The sequence below is a fragment of the Haemaphysalis longicornis genome, unplaced genomic scaffold (genome assembly GCF_048455015.1).
Source record: "Haemaphysalis longicornis isolate Haplotype H1 unplaced genomic scaffold, Haemaphysalis longicornis Haplotype H1 scaffold_3, whole genome shotgun sequence".
Classification (NCBI taxonomy): Eukaryota; Metazoa; Arthropoda; class Arachnida; order Ixodida; family Ixodidae; genus Haemaphysalis; species Haemaphysalis longicornis.
The window spans coordinates 56,167,736-56,184,056 of record NW_027526335.1 but is presented as its reverse complement, the minus strand read 5'-3'; the positions used below and the strand labels follow the sequence as shown (position 1 = coordinate 56,184,056).

The window sequence follows — 16,321 nt, the reverse complement described above, 5'->3', positions numbered from 1 at the left end:
ATAGAATTAACGGTAGCCAATAACGTGCCCACACACAAATACAAAAAAAAATAATGGGAAATGCACTTGCTTCAAATCGGTCTCACCTTTTATACCCAAAAAACGGAAGGGCGTATTGTCGGGGCGAAACAGCACGTCCGGATTCATGAGCCCCTCACGAATGGATCCAAGGTCATTCAGCACGACCACGTCCTTACAGCCAAGACGTAACCTGCACAAGCAGTAACAGTGATGCATGCAAGAGCACTGCACGGGCCCGGCCGATTATCGCCGGGCCGATTATCGCCGGGCCCGGGCCGGGCCCGGGCTCAGTGCCGTGGGCCCGGGCCGGGCTCGGGCTCAGTGCCACGGGCCCTGGTCGGGCTCAGGCTCGACACCACGGGCCCGGGTGTTCTCGGGCTTGAATTTATAGGCCCGGCCATTAATAGTTCCGACGTGGTGTAGAAAAAGCATAAAATTGAATTTTCTGAGTATACTTTTGCGCGCTTCTTGATATTACTTGTACACATTGTTTTAAAAACGTGTTTTGCTAGGGCTGATAGTCACTATACTGTAACTTTAATGACATTTCTTTACTGCATCAAGATTTTATATTTTGGTGTATAACATATCAAAGATACGGTTACAAGGAATGCCCTAGCGGGGAAGGAATTAATTAAGCCACCCCGGAGCTGCGCACCTATGTCTGTGTACATGTGGTTTAGATGTCGAACCAATCTAAATGCGGCTGCTGTGGCTGGAAATCAAACTCGCGTGGTAGAGAAGCGCCACCGCTTAACAACCACTCCAGGGAAAATATTTCAACGCACGCACATACCCGTGGATTCAAATGGAGAAGAAGAAATTTCATTAATAGCAACTTGTGACCGAAAAAACCACATGAAGTTGCCAAAAGTCTGGTCATCAAAGGTGATGGTGCCTCTCGTGTAAGAATATGAGCTATTATTACGCCCATGTGGCGTGAACTGCAGACGGTGTACTTTTAAACCCTTATTTTTTTGCGTTACAATTCAGGGTGTGCTTGTACAGACTACATGCTCCTTCTGATTTCCCGCTACGGAGACACTCGACCAAATATAATAAACAAATTTTCTTCAACGTCTAAGACCAGGCCTGGTCACACACATGCGGGCCCTCCCTAGGCTCAAAAAAAAAAAAGACAGTGCCCGGGCTGGGAGTGGACTTGAGACGACGGGCCCGGGCCGGGCCTGGGCTTGATACGATGGGCCCGGGCCGGGCCCGGGCTCGGTGTTACGGGCCCGGGTCGGGCTCGGGCTTCACAAAGCGGGCTCGGGCCGGGATCGGGCCTTAAAATCAGGCCCATTCAGCCTCCCAAATTTTAAATAATACAACGGGAGTGACGATCGATCGGCATGTCAGTGCCTTATCACGGTGTTCACCGACAAAGTAGGCGAGGGTATGCGCACGCGCATAGAACTATCTGTTGTGGGAGCGTCATCCGGTACGCTTTTCTTCTGGTAGGTCGGCAAGGTCCTTAGACCAGGACTCCATTGGTTTTACCCGCCGTCTTCACCATTTCGGTACGCCATAACTGCCTATTCGGGTCAGAGCTGGCAAGTTCACTTTCCCACTGCTCGTAGGGACTGGAAATTGGTTTCAAGTCTGGGTTATTGTGGCCCTGCCAGACCGTACTGTCACGTAGCTAAAGACGACGCAGTTGTCTTCAAGGAAAACAAGTTTATTGGAGCGAACTTGTGCGCCCCTAACAACTCGAACAATACAGGCGGCGAAGCAGCAGTCAACAAAGTGACGTGCGAAGGCGAGCGTCGACAATAGTAATACCGCGGCGTCTGCTCTGCAGGTTTTTTATCTTTCGGCGCACGTGGTTCTCGAAGCGTCGATTCACATCCAGAACGTTGTAGATCAAGGAAGATTATTCTACGCTAGTGACGTTAGGCCGAAACAGCCTCCTTATCTGAATGAGATAGCCCGTGCGGCATAAAAATAAAGAATGGAACACGCACTTCGCATGGGGCACAGATAACAAAGCCGGACGCGGCCGGGCATCAAAAACAAACAATAAATATACGAAACCGTACATGGTTCGTGGCAATATGATATAGAGAAGCGCATTGGCCTCAGTAATAGCACAGAGGGTATAGGGTGAGGGGTGAATGGCATGTAGTCTCGTGGGGGGTGGGAACGTGTTTATTTGCAGACGGCGGAAGGTCACTTCTTGTTCTTTGCACAGCGAGTCAGCTCCTGGTGGGTAAGTGCATCGGGATAGCTTGTAGTGTTGCGTTGTGTCGCTGAAAGTAGTGAAAGGGTGATCTGCCCGGTCGTCATCTTCCAACGGTGCCCGGTTTTAGAAACTTCGCGCGAACGCGTGGGCTACTTGATTGCCGCGGAGTAACAAATCGGAAGGCGCCCAAATTATTGATATATTTTTGACTTATGCTCGCGATGAGGGCAGTGGGGGCTGCGATAACTGCAGTTTTGGTGTTCGCGCTCGTAGTCCGCTGCATCAGTCTACACCGTGGTGGTAGATTCTCTTTATAGTTTCTTGGGGGCTGGGCTCTGGCTCGTCTTCTACCTTCATGGTGCTGAGGGTTCATGTTCCATGGAAGTTGGGGTACTCGAAGCATTGACGCAATATCCAGTGGGATGTCCAACGTCGTTTCGATGGTTTGTGGAAGGGCGTAGCCTAGGCGCTGGAGTACGTGGTGTCCTGGGAAGGGTGTGGGGGGCGGAGGGGGGTAATGGCTAGCCGTGTTCCCTGCGTGGTTAGGTGGGCTTCAGTCAGTTCTTCTAGACCGTTATGTAGTCCAAGTGCTTGCAGTCGAGTTGATGTACTTGTGGGCATAGCTAGGGCCAGTTTGTATGCTTTGCGGATAATTGTGTTTATCTTCAGCTTTCCCGGCCCAACTGACATCACCAACCTCCGACCCATCTCTCTTACTCCTGTTTTCTGCAAACTCATAGAAAGGCTAATCAATAACCGTATCACCCACTACCTCGAATATGTCAAACCATACTTTCACCCGGCGCAGACTGGCTTCCGCCCTAACCTGAGCACTCATGATAGCCTTTGGCTATTACGTCGAGTGATCAATCGCTCCTATCACAACTACTCCCGTCCCTACTTGATCCTAGCAGTTGACCTACACAGGGCTTTTGATTGTGTCAACCAATCCGCCACACTAGAGAAACTGGCGCACGCGTATACCCAAGCACCCGGGCACAAATCTGGATCCGCAATTTTGTGAACGCTCGGCCAATACGACTTCAAGGATCTCACCCAGACTGGATTCCTCGCACTTACTACCTTGTCCGCGGGATACCTCAGGGATCCATACTTTCCCCGTTATTATTTAATCTCGCCATGGGGAGGGTCACTCGAAATCTCGAACGTGACTTTGCAGCACGATTCACAATATATGCAGACGATGTAACCATATGGACTGAATCAGCCGACTTTTCATGCTCCGAAGACATGCAAACCGAACTCCAAGCCGCTGCAAATAGCCTTGAATGCTCCTTGGCCTCTCTTGGTCTGGAATTAGCCCCCGAAAAAAACGAATTCTTACCCGTATTTGGCCACAAACCCCCTCCACACTATAACCTTCCAACTCTTCTTCTCGCCGCTACTCCTATAACAGCTAGTTTTCAACCCATACGACAACTCGGAATCCCAACCAGACACAAAAACAGCCCGTCAATATGGTTACAGCAACTGAAACCTAAATGGAAAACGATTCAATATGTCATACATCGCCTCTCGAACAAATTTGGTGGAGCAAGCCAGAAGGCAACCCAACTTTAGCCCATGCTGTCGAAATTGGTACCATAACTTACGCAGCTCAAACCTACGACCTCAAAAAACGGCCATGAGAACGCTTCAACACACCTGCACCGAGCCACCCTTCGCACCATCAGCGGACTACCAAAACATACTCGTCTGGAGAACTTGCAAGCTGCAGTTGCTCTTCCCCCATTGGAAAATATAATAAAGAGCAAATGAATCAATCCCTTCATAAGCGCACATTAACTCATCAATGTGTCTCTATCATCGCCTGGGACAATCTCAAGCCACCAGAACCCCCCGACATCCCATCGCCTCTCGCTCCGTGGAGCCGCCCTTCTGTCACGGACTCTACGGCCACCCATCCCGTTCCGCGCAACGCCCGCCCCGTCCGCGCTGCTGCATCAACGCCCTCCGAAACAGTAAACTCCCCCACGAAATCGACATTTACACCGACGCGAGCATTTCTCCTCCACTAGTTGGCATCGCATGGGCTTCACCTGACCTCCCTTCCATCCAAGGCAAACGATCCCTTAGTATTCCATGTGCTACCATCCTCGAAGCGGAACTCCATGCTATTATTCAAGCCATAGACCACCTCATGTTTGACTTTCACTCCTCCTTGCCTTCCCAGATACGCATTCTGACGTACTCTTTCGAAGCCCTACAGACTCTAAAATGTCCCACGTCTACCAATACCATCGCCAACAAAATCATTCATCAGATCTCCATCCTGAAATCTAGCGGCATGAATGTTCGCATCGACAGGTCACCTGGACACGAGGAGTCATCACCGGGGAACCAGGCAGCCCACTCGGCTGCGCGGGAGTGTATAACCTGTAGTCCTCCACTGCTACCCGACTTTGCTCCTCCACCTACTGAGACATTACCACCAGCGATACAGCTTCTACGTTACAAAAAGGGAAAAAGAAGACCACCTCAAGGCCCTGACTCCCACCTGCTTTTTATCCGCCCTTCCCTCGCTCCCATCATCAGCCGAAATTTTCATAAACAAATATTTTGCTTATGCTAGCCTTACCCCTGAGACCTTCCGTAAATGGTACACCCCGTCTCTACCGCCTCGATGTCCCTTCTGCGCCTCCCCAACTCCCGCCAATCTCCAGCACCTGATTTGGCACTGCCCGAAGTTCGCGCGCTACAGAACCTTCAAGCCTCCTCCAAATACACCCTCTCTTTACATCGACCCTCGTACACTGGAACCCTCCATGCTGGCTTTAATTGCACACTTTTCCCTAAAAAGCGGTCTAGCGCGAGCAGTCTAGAGTCGTGAGCCTGCTCTCCTCACCCCACGCGGCCTCTTCAGCATTCTTAAGGAGCCCACCTGTTTTGGGTCGAACTGTACGCATTTAAGATGCCCCAAGTTACAAACCCCCCACCTTCTACTTCCCCTTCCCCACTCCTGCCACAATAAAGGCTACCTCCTCCTCCTCCTCCTCCTCCTCGCACCTCAAAGATGGTGTAGGGGGCGACATATGTGATTTGAGAAACAATGAACGCTTCGACCAAACTTAGCATGTCTTGCTCTTTCATGCCGTGGGTCTAAATCGCAACCCTTCGGAGAATCCTAATTATTTGCGCTGTGGTTCCTTCTAGTTTTTAGATTAGCGGGTTGTTTTTGCATTTTTCTTGATAGGTCATGCCCAATATTTTAATTGCTGCAGAAGGAAGGATACTATGTCCGTCCAGTGATATCTTTATGAAAATCCATGGCTGTGTCGCCTCTTTTGCACGAGTAAGAACTCGGATGTTTTTTTTTTTTTTTTTTTGGGGGGGGGGTGCGCACGTTAGATCGCGACCTTTTGCATAGGCCTGAACTACGTTGGCGGCCTGTTGGAGGTGGTCTTGCATTATTCCTGCCGATCCTTTGTATCTATATTGTGAACATCAAACGCGGGCTCTGAATGAGCGCAGGTTGTAGACCCGCCGCTGTGCTCGTGGAGTACACCATCTGTCCCCTTATCTCATTCCCCGCACCTCCACATCTTTTTTGTTTTTTGTTTTTGCAGAACGACAATATGACCTTCAGGCTCATTCTTTTATTCTTATTACAAGTTAAGTAGCCAGGCGTTGAAATAAGTAGCGAGTACTGCGTGAACATGACTCCTATAGCGCTCAGGCAATTCACCCTTTTGGCCCTACTAGGACCTTAGACCAGTTTTGTTTTTTCACAGAGGTGTTAATTACATTCTGCACGCCAATAATTAAACTAAGATTTTTCTTGAACCCTCAAAGAAACGGGATGGAAGCGCCTTTCTACATATAGGGCCTGATGCTATCGACCCTCTGATTATATATAACATAAAAACATTTTTGATGGCACCATAGCATTTTTTATCAGTTGTGAGTGCGAATGCATTTAACTTTTACCTGAACGCTCTTGGGACTACGTGGCGCCGAACAGTTTACACTACATGAATGAATAATGCGGCGATTTAGAACAAGAGTCTTAAATTCGCATTCGGGACACTATTTGCTTGGTGCGACCTAAGCTCGTACGAATGCGGCCGAAGGGAATGGCGTACTTCTGCGTGCTGTTAGCCTTACCTAATTCGTCAGTAAAAGTTAAAATAAATACCTTGACAACAACAAAAAAAAAGACCGGGGAATCGAACCCCGGTCTGCCGCGTGACAGGCGGGATACTGACCACTATACTAGCGAGGAGGACGGGGTTCGACATCTTACGTTCCCGAGACATAGATTTTTCTTTATGCTTTGTCAAAGGTTCTTCCTGCTGTGCTAAACTATAGCCTTATTGCTATGCTATCTTACGATGATATACGAAACATGACGATGATATGATGCGCCCCACGTGTATACATGAGGTAATATGGGGAACATATGGTTATGAGTGCTGAGCTATGATTATGATTTGGCTCTAATTTATGACTGTCCCCATGAGTATGCTCTGTGCGTTTGGAATGTTTGGACAACTCCCCACCCACCATAAAAAAAAAATCACACAAAGCTTTTATTCTTGCCTTTTCTAACCAATCCTCAAGAATTAAATGCCAAGACAAAAGCGAGGTTCAGTTTACAACACAAAGCGGTTACCGGGAACCATTTGCGCTATTTCGTAACCAGAAATAAACAAGAATGTTGCACTACATCTGCAACAGGGCAACTTCATTTGCCATCTTTATGGTTCGTAAGCGACATGACGCAAGAATGCAAGCACATCTCGCTGTTCCAGGCACTTGTTAGATTTTAAAAGGAACACAAATGGTCAACAGTGCAGCCATAACAGATAATCAGTGCTCACTATGAGGTCCAAGAAGCTTGGTTTACACACTGTAAACCTGCTTGTCACTTTACACAAGCCTAGCTATGAGATGTTCATGGTACTGCGCACGAATTGGAAATTTAATTTGCAAGTTCACTTGTGACGAAAGCCTTAAATAAGTGATCCGACACCGTTATTCATCAAACCTACCTTAATTTAAGAGTCGCTAAAATTTCATTGAACTGCAGCTGCACGCAAAATATCAGTTTAAACGGCTGATTGATGATTGGTTGATTGTAGGGTTTAACGCGCCTACGCAACGCAGGCGATGAGGCGCGCCGTAGTGGAGGGCTCCGGATTAATTTCCACCACCTGCGGATCTTTAACGTGCGCCGAAATCTCGAACACACGGGCGTTTTTGCTTTTCGCCTCTATCAGAAAAGCGGCCGCCGCGGCCGAGAATCAAACCCGCGTGCTCGTGCTCAGCAGCCAACGCCATAGCCACTGAGCCACCGCAGTGGGTCTTCACTAATAAATCAACTCATCAAACCGGTGCGCGAACAGGTTCAAGATTCCGAACCGGTTCAAGAATACGTTCGGTGCGTAATTTATCCGAGCCGGAACTGAACCGGAACGATATGAGTTCGCCCGAACCCAAACCGAAACCATATTTTTTAGGTTCCACACATACTGGTTTTATGAAGTGAGACTTAACATATCTTCCGGCGCGTGTCTCTACGTAATTTAATAATTGTGTGCTGCGCATCCCATAAGCCACAGTAAAAAAATCTATTCTAATAGTTTCATGAATAAGTTATAAGGCATTCTAAACTCCAAGCGGAAATTAGTCCCAGAGTATGCGTTCCCACGTCTGCCCATGCGTTCGTTCATACGCTTCTTGACTAGTATATCAAGCGGCATATTCGCTTGCATCCCCATTAATTACTTCCCTGTAGTTTGGTAAAAATATCTGTGTTGTGCAGCTGTGTGCCTTTGCTGCCCACTCGTTTTCACAAAGAGAATTCATCTTCATGCCGTGTACCCCGCGGGAAAAAGTTACAAAGCACGTACCTGATTATCGGGCCGTAATGGTCACTCAGCTCTTTAAAGGCAATATGCCAGGGCTTCCTAACAAACGGGATGTAGCCGAGTAACGGCACGCCCCATGGCCCAGGTGGAAGACGAGAATTCTTGTTTTCGCATTTTGCCCGAGTGCAGCGTTGTCGGGTAATTAGTCCAGCAATAATTACCGCCAAGCCCACGGTAATCAACGGGCTATTTTTTGCTAAAGCAAAAACCTGCAAGTAAAGAATGTGGCGTCACACACATTAAGAACTAGGCTGATACACAACAAATCAATGTAAATAGAGTCAAATCTTTAAAATCAAACAGGATACAATAAATTTCTAATCAGACAATACTTATTCGCACTTTTTGTGGTTGACTCAGCGGAGAAGTAATTTTCTTTTCGATGTGAGAGATGTCTGAAATTTTCTCGGCATATTGTATATATGTAATAAGAGTTAGGCCTGCAAAGTGAAGATCTTATACAACGCTTAAAAAGTGTTGTGGAAGCTGCACATTTTTACGTGCGATCTAAAGCGGTGGCCACGATTGTTTGGTGTTGACTCCCCTAAAATATAAACGTTGAGTCTTAAGGAATGACTATAATTGTTATGCTGGCCTAAACAACACACTTATTAACGTGCCAACGTACTCCTGAAATACTCGTAATCATCAGTTGTGAAAGCGGAAGATCAATTAGCTTAACCCTTGGAAACAACGTCAAAGAAAAAATGTCGCGACGACAGTGCGCTATTATTAACGGTGCACTATTACTTTAACAGAAATTGAATACCAGAAAAAACGCCAGTTTGGGGGAAGGGTAAGAGAAATGGGCCATGGACGAAAGGTCTCCGTAGAACGCGCATTCTAATCAATAATGTTTGCCTTATCATTCAAACTGTATCGATGTTTCCAAGTGCTCTCGGTAACGCGCTACGTAAGAAGTCACCTGGCAGGAAAGCGCTCTCCAGGTTGATTCACATAGTGCGCATATTCGCGCAGTGCAAATAGGGCGCATGCGTGTAATTCTAATGTGCTGGATTCGCCTGTGTTTTTGTTTTCATTTCTACCCTAATCAACAATATACACGGTGAATATCCCCAAATGTTCCTTCATAATTTGAACTGTATGAACAGTACTCGCTGGAGCTGGCGTTGTACGTTTCGAAGTTTGACGGGAATAAGAAGCAGTAATTTATTTTATTTTATTACTTGTTTATTTGCAATATACTGTAACGTGGCAATCAATTAGGGGCGTTATTTGTTTTATTTTTGTAAACGATCTGAATTGGAATTTAACAGTTACAACTGAAGCGACATAAGAACCAGAACGAACGCCCCGGTTCTGATACCAATTATATCGAATTCTAATTAAATTCCAATCTGAATTGGAATTTGGCGGTTACAACTGAAACGACATAAGAACCAGAATGAACGGGTTCTGATACCAGTTATATCTAATTCTAAAAATATTAAGTTCAGATTATCAAATTTAGAATTCATATTATGAAATACAGATATAGATTTAATAAAAATTAAAAATGTTATACCTTTTCACTGGACTGGGTCGAGCGACTATTATTTCTTAGGATGAGATTTCTTATATGCCTCTTAAATATTACGATGGAGAAAATAAAGTACTATAATTGCTTGAAATAAAAGCGCTCTTTTCCGTAATTTGTCCTGTTTCTGGGAGTGTGTCGAGCTAATGGCTGAAAGAATAGTACGTTGCTTGGTTGACTCTCAATGCGCTGTCCCTGATACTTGCGGATATTTTGCAGTAGTCTGAAGAGATAGCTGTGATATGCTGGATGCGTGGAGTGTTTGCAAATTGTTTGCCATATTTGCTTAATTGTGAAGCCAATCCCAGATGAACGATGTCGCCTTATTAATTAACGTAAACCGGGAGCGTTCATTTATGCACAGTGCTTAACTTTTTTCGAATTTTATGTATTTATAGGAACTCCTACTTGTGCACCAGAGCCTAACGTGGAGAAAAAAAGGTGTTGTAAAGCTTCCTTTTTAACCAGAGAGCAATGATGTAAGTGGTTTAGTACAACCGTCCAGCAGTTCGTACACGTTGGTTGGCTAATTTCGCGACGTATGCCTTCCAAGTTGAGTTTTCATTTAAAGAAAGACTAAACGACTTAATAAACAAAAAAAGTCCCGTTGCGCATCATCTCGTCCCATTCCCGAGCCCCGTGGTACACCATGTACTCAAAGCGCATCTCGAACAAGAAGAAACGCCTGCACCGTGACCAAAGCATTCCTCTTGTGCTGCCAAATGGGATGCTCAGAAGGCGGCTAACCTTGACTACGTGTCAAAGGTAAAAGAAGCGAAAAAACATTTCTTCCTAAACACATTAGCTAATATGCTCTTAAACGATCCGAAAAACGTCTGGCGAGTCATTAACCCCAACACTAGTGCTTCGATCAACCAACTCGATTAGGATGGTTCGGTCATTCCTGATAGACTATGTCCAGTTATTTTAAACGCTGTTTTCTGTAGTAATTTTGTTACTTCTGGTCCCAACATTGCGATTCCAAAAATCCCCACTTATGAATTCCTTTAACTGGATCCAATAATTACCGAACCCAAAGGAATAGAAAAAATAATTCAAGAACTAAACGTTTCCTCGAGCACTGGTATTGATTTATTTAACCCCAAATTTTTAAAAGGTATGAAATTGTATTGTTCTGTTATTTTGTCAAAGAATTTCTAGCAATCTATTGACACCTGCACTCTTCCTGAGGACTAGAAGGTGGGGAAGGTGATGGCCATGCATAATTCAAGTAGTAAAAATTCACCTTTCAACTTCCGTCCAATCTTCTAATTAGCATTCTTTGCAAAATACTGGACCACATACTTTACTCAAGCATCGTAAAATTTCCCGAATCTAACTCTTTTTTACCAGCGCTCAACATGGCTTCCGCAGAACCTTCTCTTGTGAAACCCAACTTATTTCCTTCACTAATAAACTTCACATCATCCTTGATAGTTGTTCACTGGCAGACTGTTTTTTTTTTCTGGATTTTTCCAAAGCGTTTGAAAACGTATAACACAAGCTATTACTTCTTAAATTAAGCAATTGAAATCTTGTTCGCGATCTTTTAACATGGCTAGAGCACTTTCTTTGCAACCGAACACAGTTTGTTACTGCTTGCTATTCAACTCTCCCTTTAGAACTGCTCATTCCGGAGTCCCTCAAGGGTCTGATTTACGTCCGCTTTGGTTCTTAATAAATATTAACGACCTTCCCTCTTGTGTTCCTTCTAACTTATTCGGGGACTACTAAGTAATATTTCGAGAGATTAATGATATAAACGACGTTCACATTCTTCAGGCTGACATGAACGCGATTTCAAACTGGTTTGACACGTGGCTAATGGACCTTAACACTACCAAATGCAAAGCAATGCGAATTTCTCGCTCATTATCAAGTCCTGTTTCGTACTATCCTAATATTTCCCCTCTCGAGTCAGTCACTTCTTACCGCTATCTTGGTGTTCACATTAATTCCTGCCTCACCTTATGACTTCATATTAACACGATAATCAATAGTGCTAACAGAACGTTAGGGTATCTTCGCCGTGATTTCTCTTCCGCACCTATGCCATTAAAACTAACGTTATATAAAACTTTAGACCGTAGTAAATTAGAATACGCCTCTTGCTTATGGAGTCCAAGTACTGATAATTTAATTAGCTCCTTAGAATTAGAACAGAATAACTCCGCTCCTATCACCCTGCATAACTACAACCGTGCCGTTAGCATAACGTACATGACAAATACATTGCACCTTCCTTCCCTTGCATCCCATCGTCAATTTTCTCGCCTATGCCAATTTCATAAAATATTCAATCACAGTTCTCATTTTCGCACCGAACTCATACTTCCACCAATGTACATTTCCCACGAGTTGATTACGTTTACAAAGTTGGAATCCAGCCCTGCCGAACAAGAGCTTCCCTTCACTCCTTCATACCACGCACTTCAGAAGAATGGAACCATCTTCCCGGACCAACCGCCACCATTGTCGACCACCAACTTTTTCGTACGGCGCTAGCTAATATTGTATACCCAGGAACCTAACAAGCCTGTACTCGTCCATACAATTTTGTATTTGGCCTGTATCTTTGTATCCATTCCCCTAAATAAATAAATAAATAAATAAATAAATAAATAAATAAATAAATAAATAAATAAATAAGTAAATAAATAAATAAAAATAAACAAATAAAAAATAAATAATAACCACCGTTGAACCACACCGCTCTCTATGTGTGCAGATCGTGTTTCCTGCAAACGTTACTGTTAGCTCTGTTATGCTTTTTTTGTGCTCACTGGGTGAACTCAGACGTTTTTTGTTACTATCCTACCTGTATGTTTCGAAAAAATATTGCTAGCCGCAGTTTTTTTTTTCATTGTAGATTGTCCCGTGTCCTTCTGCCGTCTTTGTCCCGTTCTTTCTGCGCTGTGATGATGAACGTCTATCAACTGCCCTGGTTTTCTACGTCACTGTAGTTCACCGTACATTGGTACAACTGTTTTTGGTGCCATTTTTTTGTATTTTTGCATTCCTTCTTGCACGAATAGTTTAGTACTTGTGGACCTATTTCATCTGGTTCTAGGAAAACTAAAGTAGCTAAAATTGGTCATACATATCCTTTTAGAAGTGAAGACCCTTCTGAGCAGGCCGCATAAGCTGGTTAGACGTCTTCGCTTCCATAAATGAGGCCGAAAAGCGAAATATTTTCGCGTTTTAACACGTACCAGAAGTTTTGTGCCACGTTCTATCGATTGTAGTGGATCAGACAATCGTAAGCGCTGACCTCTAACTTTTTCCCATTTCAGCTATCCCACTGAAAGACCCGTCAAACCCTCATTAAACTTAAAACGACTTCAGAAGCCGTGACGATTATCTACAACAGCTTTTGCCGGAACATTAACAACTCGTACATTTTCACGGATTAAATGCAGGCCGCTTGGGACATTAAAAAAATACTATATCGAGTATCTTTGCCCACACAAAAGCTGCACCCCTAATCTTCCGCGTGCAGAAAATTGTGGCCCCAAGGAGAGAGAGAGAGAGAGAGAGAGAGAGAGAGAGAGAGAGAGAGAGAGAGAGAGAGAGAGAGAGAGAGAGAGAGAGAGAGAGAGAGAGAGAGAAACTTTTATTGAGCCACTAGGTTTATGGAAGCGTGGTGGCTGCCAGTTGGAGGTCGGCGGCGACGATGGCAGCTCGACCAAGGCCATCTGACTCCTAGACAGCAACAAGCGGACGTTCCGCCACGCGTGCCTCCCACAACCCTTCATCTTCCCCACATCCGCAGGATGATATTCATCCACCCACTCCAACATTCCTTTCGTACTCTTCACCTTCCCTCGCCCACCGTTGCTCACTTTCCGTCACCCTCTTCTCTCTTTCTTTTATCCTTTATTTTCCTCCCTCTCATTAGTTTACTTTCCTACGTCCCTCTCTCCTTTATAGTACTCCTGTTCCTCTCATTAGTCACCTACCCGCCCATTCCCAGTGGATCAGTAACAGACGAGTGAGCAGCTTCACCAGTGTTGAAGATCAGTGTTGAAGTGTTGAAGACTAAAACCAGTAACATTTCTGGCTAATTCGAGCGACAGCCAGACAGAACAAAATTTTCGGGTTTAGGTAGCCGCAAGGCAGAGTGTTGTCTTTATAAATTTGTGTACCTGTGGTCTATCCTGCCCAGGATACATTTTCGGGCAAGTCTCAAACGTTTCACACAGGAAGGAGGCATGAACCTATTATTTCACGGAGACGGAGTGGCCGCTATGTGCAAGTTCAAAAGAGATTGATTGATTGATTGATTGATTGATTGATTGATTGATTGATTGATTGATTGATTGATTGATTGATTGATTGATTGATTGATTGATTGATTGATTGATTGATTGATTGATTGATTATAGGGTTTAACGCGCAGACGCAACGCAGGCGATGAGGCGCACCGTAGTGGAGGGCTCCGGATTAATTTTGACCACCTGCGGACCTTTATCACGTCCGAAATCAAGTACACACGGGCGTTTTTGCTTTTCGGCTCCATCCGAAAAGCGGCTGCCGTGGCCGGAAATCTCGCCCGCGTCCTCATGCTCAGTAGCAGAATGCCTTAGCCACAGAGCCACCGCTTCGTGTTTCAGTCTCAGTTTCAGTTTCAGTTTCAGTTTCAGTTTCAGTTTCAGTTTCAGTTTATGCTCGTATTGAAAATACAGTGTGTGAAAGTACATATACAGAAAGGGAAAGTACATATACAAAAGGGGTCCCATTACACTTATACACTGTAATGGGACCACTTTTTATTTAGTGTACACAATTAAGCAATTAGTAGCAGTCATGAACGCGAATAATATGCATAAACAGATAGCTGCAGTAATAATACTTAACTATGACATGGAAAGAAACTCTATACATAGTACAAACACGTAGGAATATTAAATACCAGAAACTGAAGTACATAAAAAACTGGAAAGGAATACATTACTAAGCACCTACATCAGCGTAAATCGTCAGAGAAAATAAATGTCCTGACAGCATGCCTGAACGATGACAAGGATGATGAAGATTTAACATTAAAAAGCAAGCTGTTCCAAGATTTTATAGCAGCAAACCAGACTGTATTTTTCCCATAGTTAGTGCGCACTGAAGGCAGTAAGAAGTTAGTTAACTCTGCAAACCTAGTTTTATTGGGGTTAGACAGGGTATGGCGGTCAATTATGTGAAGAATACCGGGATTATGAACCAGGCGGTAGGCAATGAGGCATAGACTGTGGCTGATAAGCTGTGTGATTGAGTACAGATTAAGTTGGCGCAAAAGAGTTGTAACATGCACGTTGTAAGTGCTGTGTGTAAGTGTTCGAACAGCTTGTTTTTGAACGTGCTGTAATGGAGCGATATGGGAGTTGTAGGTTAGTCCCCAAGATGCTATGCAGTAATTAATATGGCTATGTGTAAAAGCGTAGGATAGTGCAGTATAGCAAGAGATATTCATGCGGATGGACCCATTAGACACAGTTATCCATGTTCGTTTAGTCTCTATAGCCAACACTGGACCAAGGCAGCAGCAAAACAGGTCTAAACTCACTCAACGTCAGTAAGGGTAGATAGAATCATAAACGCGCACAAAAAAGATTAGTACTTACGCTGGAGAAGAACGTCGGCACACAGTCAAGCGCCATGTTATGTTCTTAGCGCCGTCGCCTCGCTGTCTCATGCGCACAAACAGTTTGAGCACGCACCGCCTACTTACAGCAGAATTACCCGGAGAGTACCTTGCTTTTGCGCGCATTACATTATCTTCCCGCGCTATCCAGCTACTAAGGTCGCTGCACGCGGGAACGAGATTACCGGCACGAGGGCTGCTACACCTTGCTTTACGTTATCTTTCGGCGACACTGCTCAGGTCAGCTGCACGGGCGGCCGTTAAGATACAGAAACGTTCAATAAAAAAAGGTGTTGTTGAGCGAGTTGGTCCATAATTACGAACCAACTTGCCCAACAACACGTGTTATTGGTATACGTTGTTCATCACCTACAAATAAAAGGTTCGCTATACGGGCCCAGTTACCTAAGCGCACAATCTTTCTGTTACCGAAAAAGTGAGGCTTCTTATTTCGTCGCTACTGGGTTTTCCCTTCCTATATAAAAGTACCAGAACTGTAGCCATTAAACGTAAAGTGAACGCATTGCTACAAATAGAGTACAATACCTACACGGTAATAAAAGGAAGGATGTAACAGGGTTAGCCTGACCGGTGTTCCGACATTGTTCTATTTCGGTAGTAGACGTAGTGACGGCGTAGACAATAGATGTCTTAAGGGCCCGGATTGAAGAACAGAGAGATGGGGGTGGTTGGGAAATTCCTCAATTTTAGTGACGATTGTCTTTCTTTGGCTACTTTGATGAAAAAATATCTGTCTGTCTGTCTGTCTGTCTGTCTGTCTGTCTGTCTGTCTGTCTGTCTGTCTGTCTGTCTGTCTGTCCATCCGTCCGTCCGTCCGTCCGTCCGTCCGTCCGTCTATACCTGGATACATTCCTCCGACCAAAAGTTGAAACAATTTGTCAAAAGGAAGTATATACAGAAAACCCTTTCCAAACCACTAAACTGCTGGAGACAGAGAGAGAGGAGGCTCTTTAATAGGAACTAGTGAAGTCTGCCCTGCTTGTGACATGGCTTGCTACGCTAGATGAGGGTGACTACAGCGACGAGTGGCAAATGTT

The 16,321-nt window shown here is 44.9% G+C and overlaps 1 protein-coding gene across 1 annotated transcript in view; it reads right to left on the bottom strand.

The window, feature by feature from the left end:
* LOC144174469 (cytochrome P450 2A12-like) overlaps positions 1-15,399 on the bottom strand; it is a 39,961-nt gene extending 24,562 nt beyond the window's left edge. The window contains exons 1-3 of the mRNA XM_077703186.1: positions 15,244-15,399; positions 8,077-8,303; positions 87-211 (exon numbers count right to left, since the gene is read on the bottom strand). Of these exons, the coding sequence (XP_077559312.1) occupies positions 87-211; positions 8,077-8,303; positions 15,244-15,279 (388 nt within the window). The 5' untranslated portion in view covers positions 15,280-15,399. The remainder of the gene's footprint in view (positions 1-86; positions 212-8,076; positions 8,304-15,243) is intronic.
* Between the last annotated feature and the right edge of the window lie 922 nt (positions 15,400-16,321).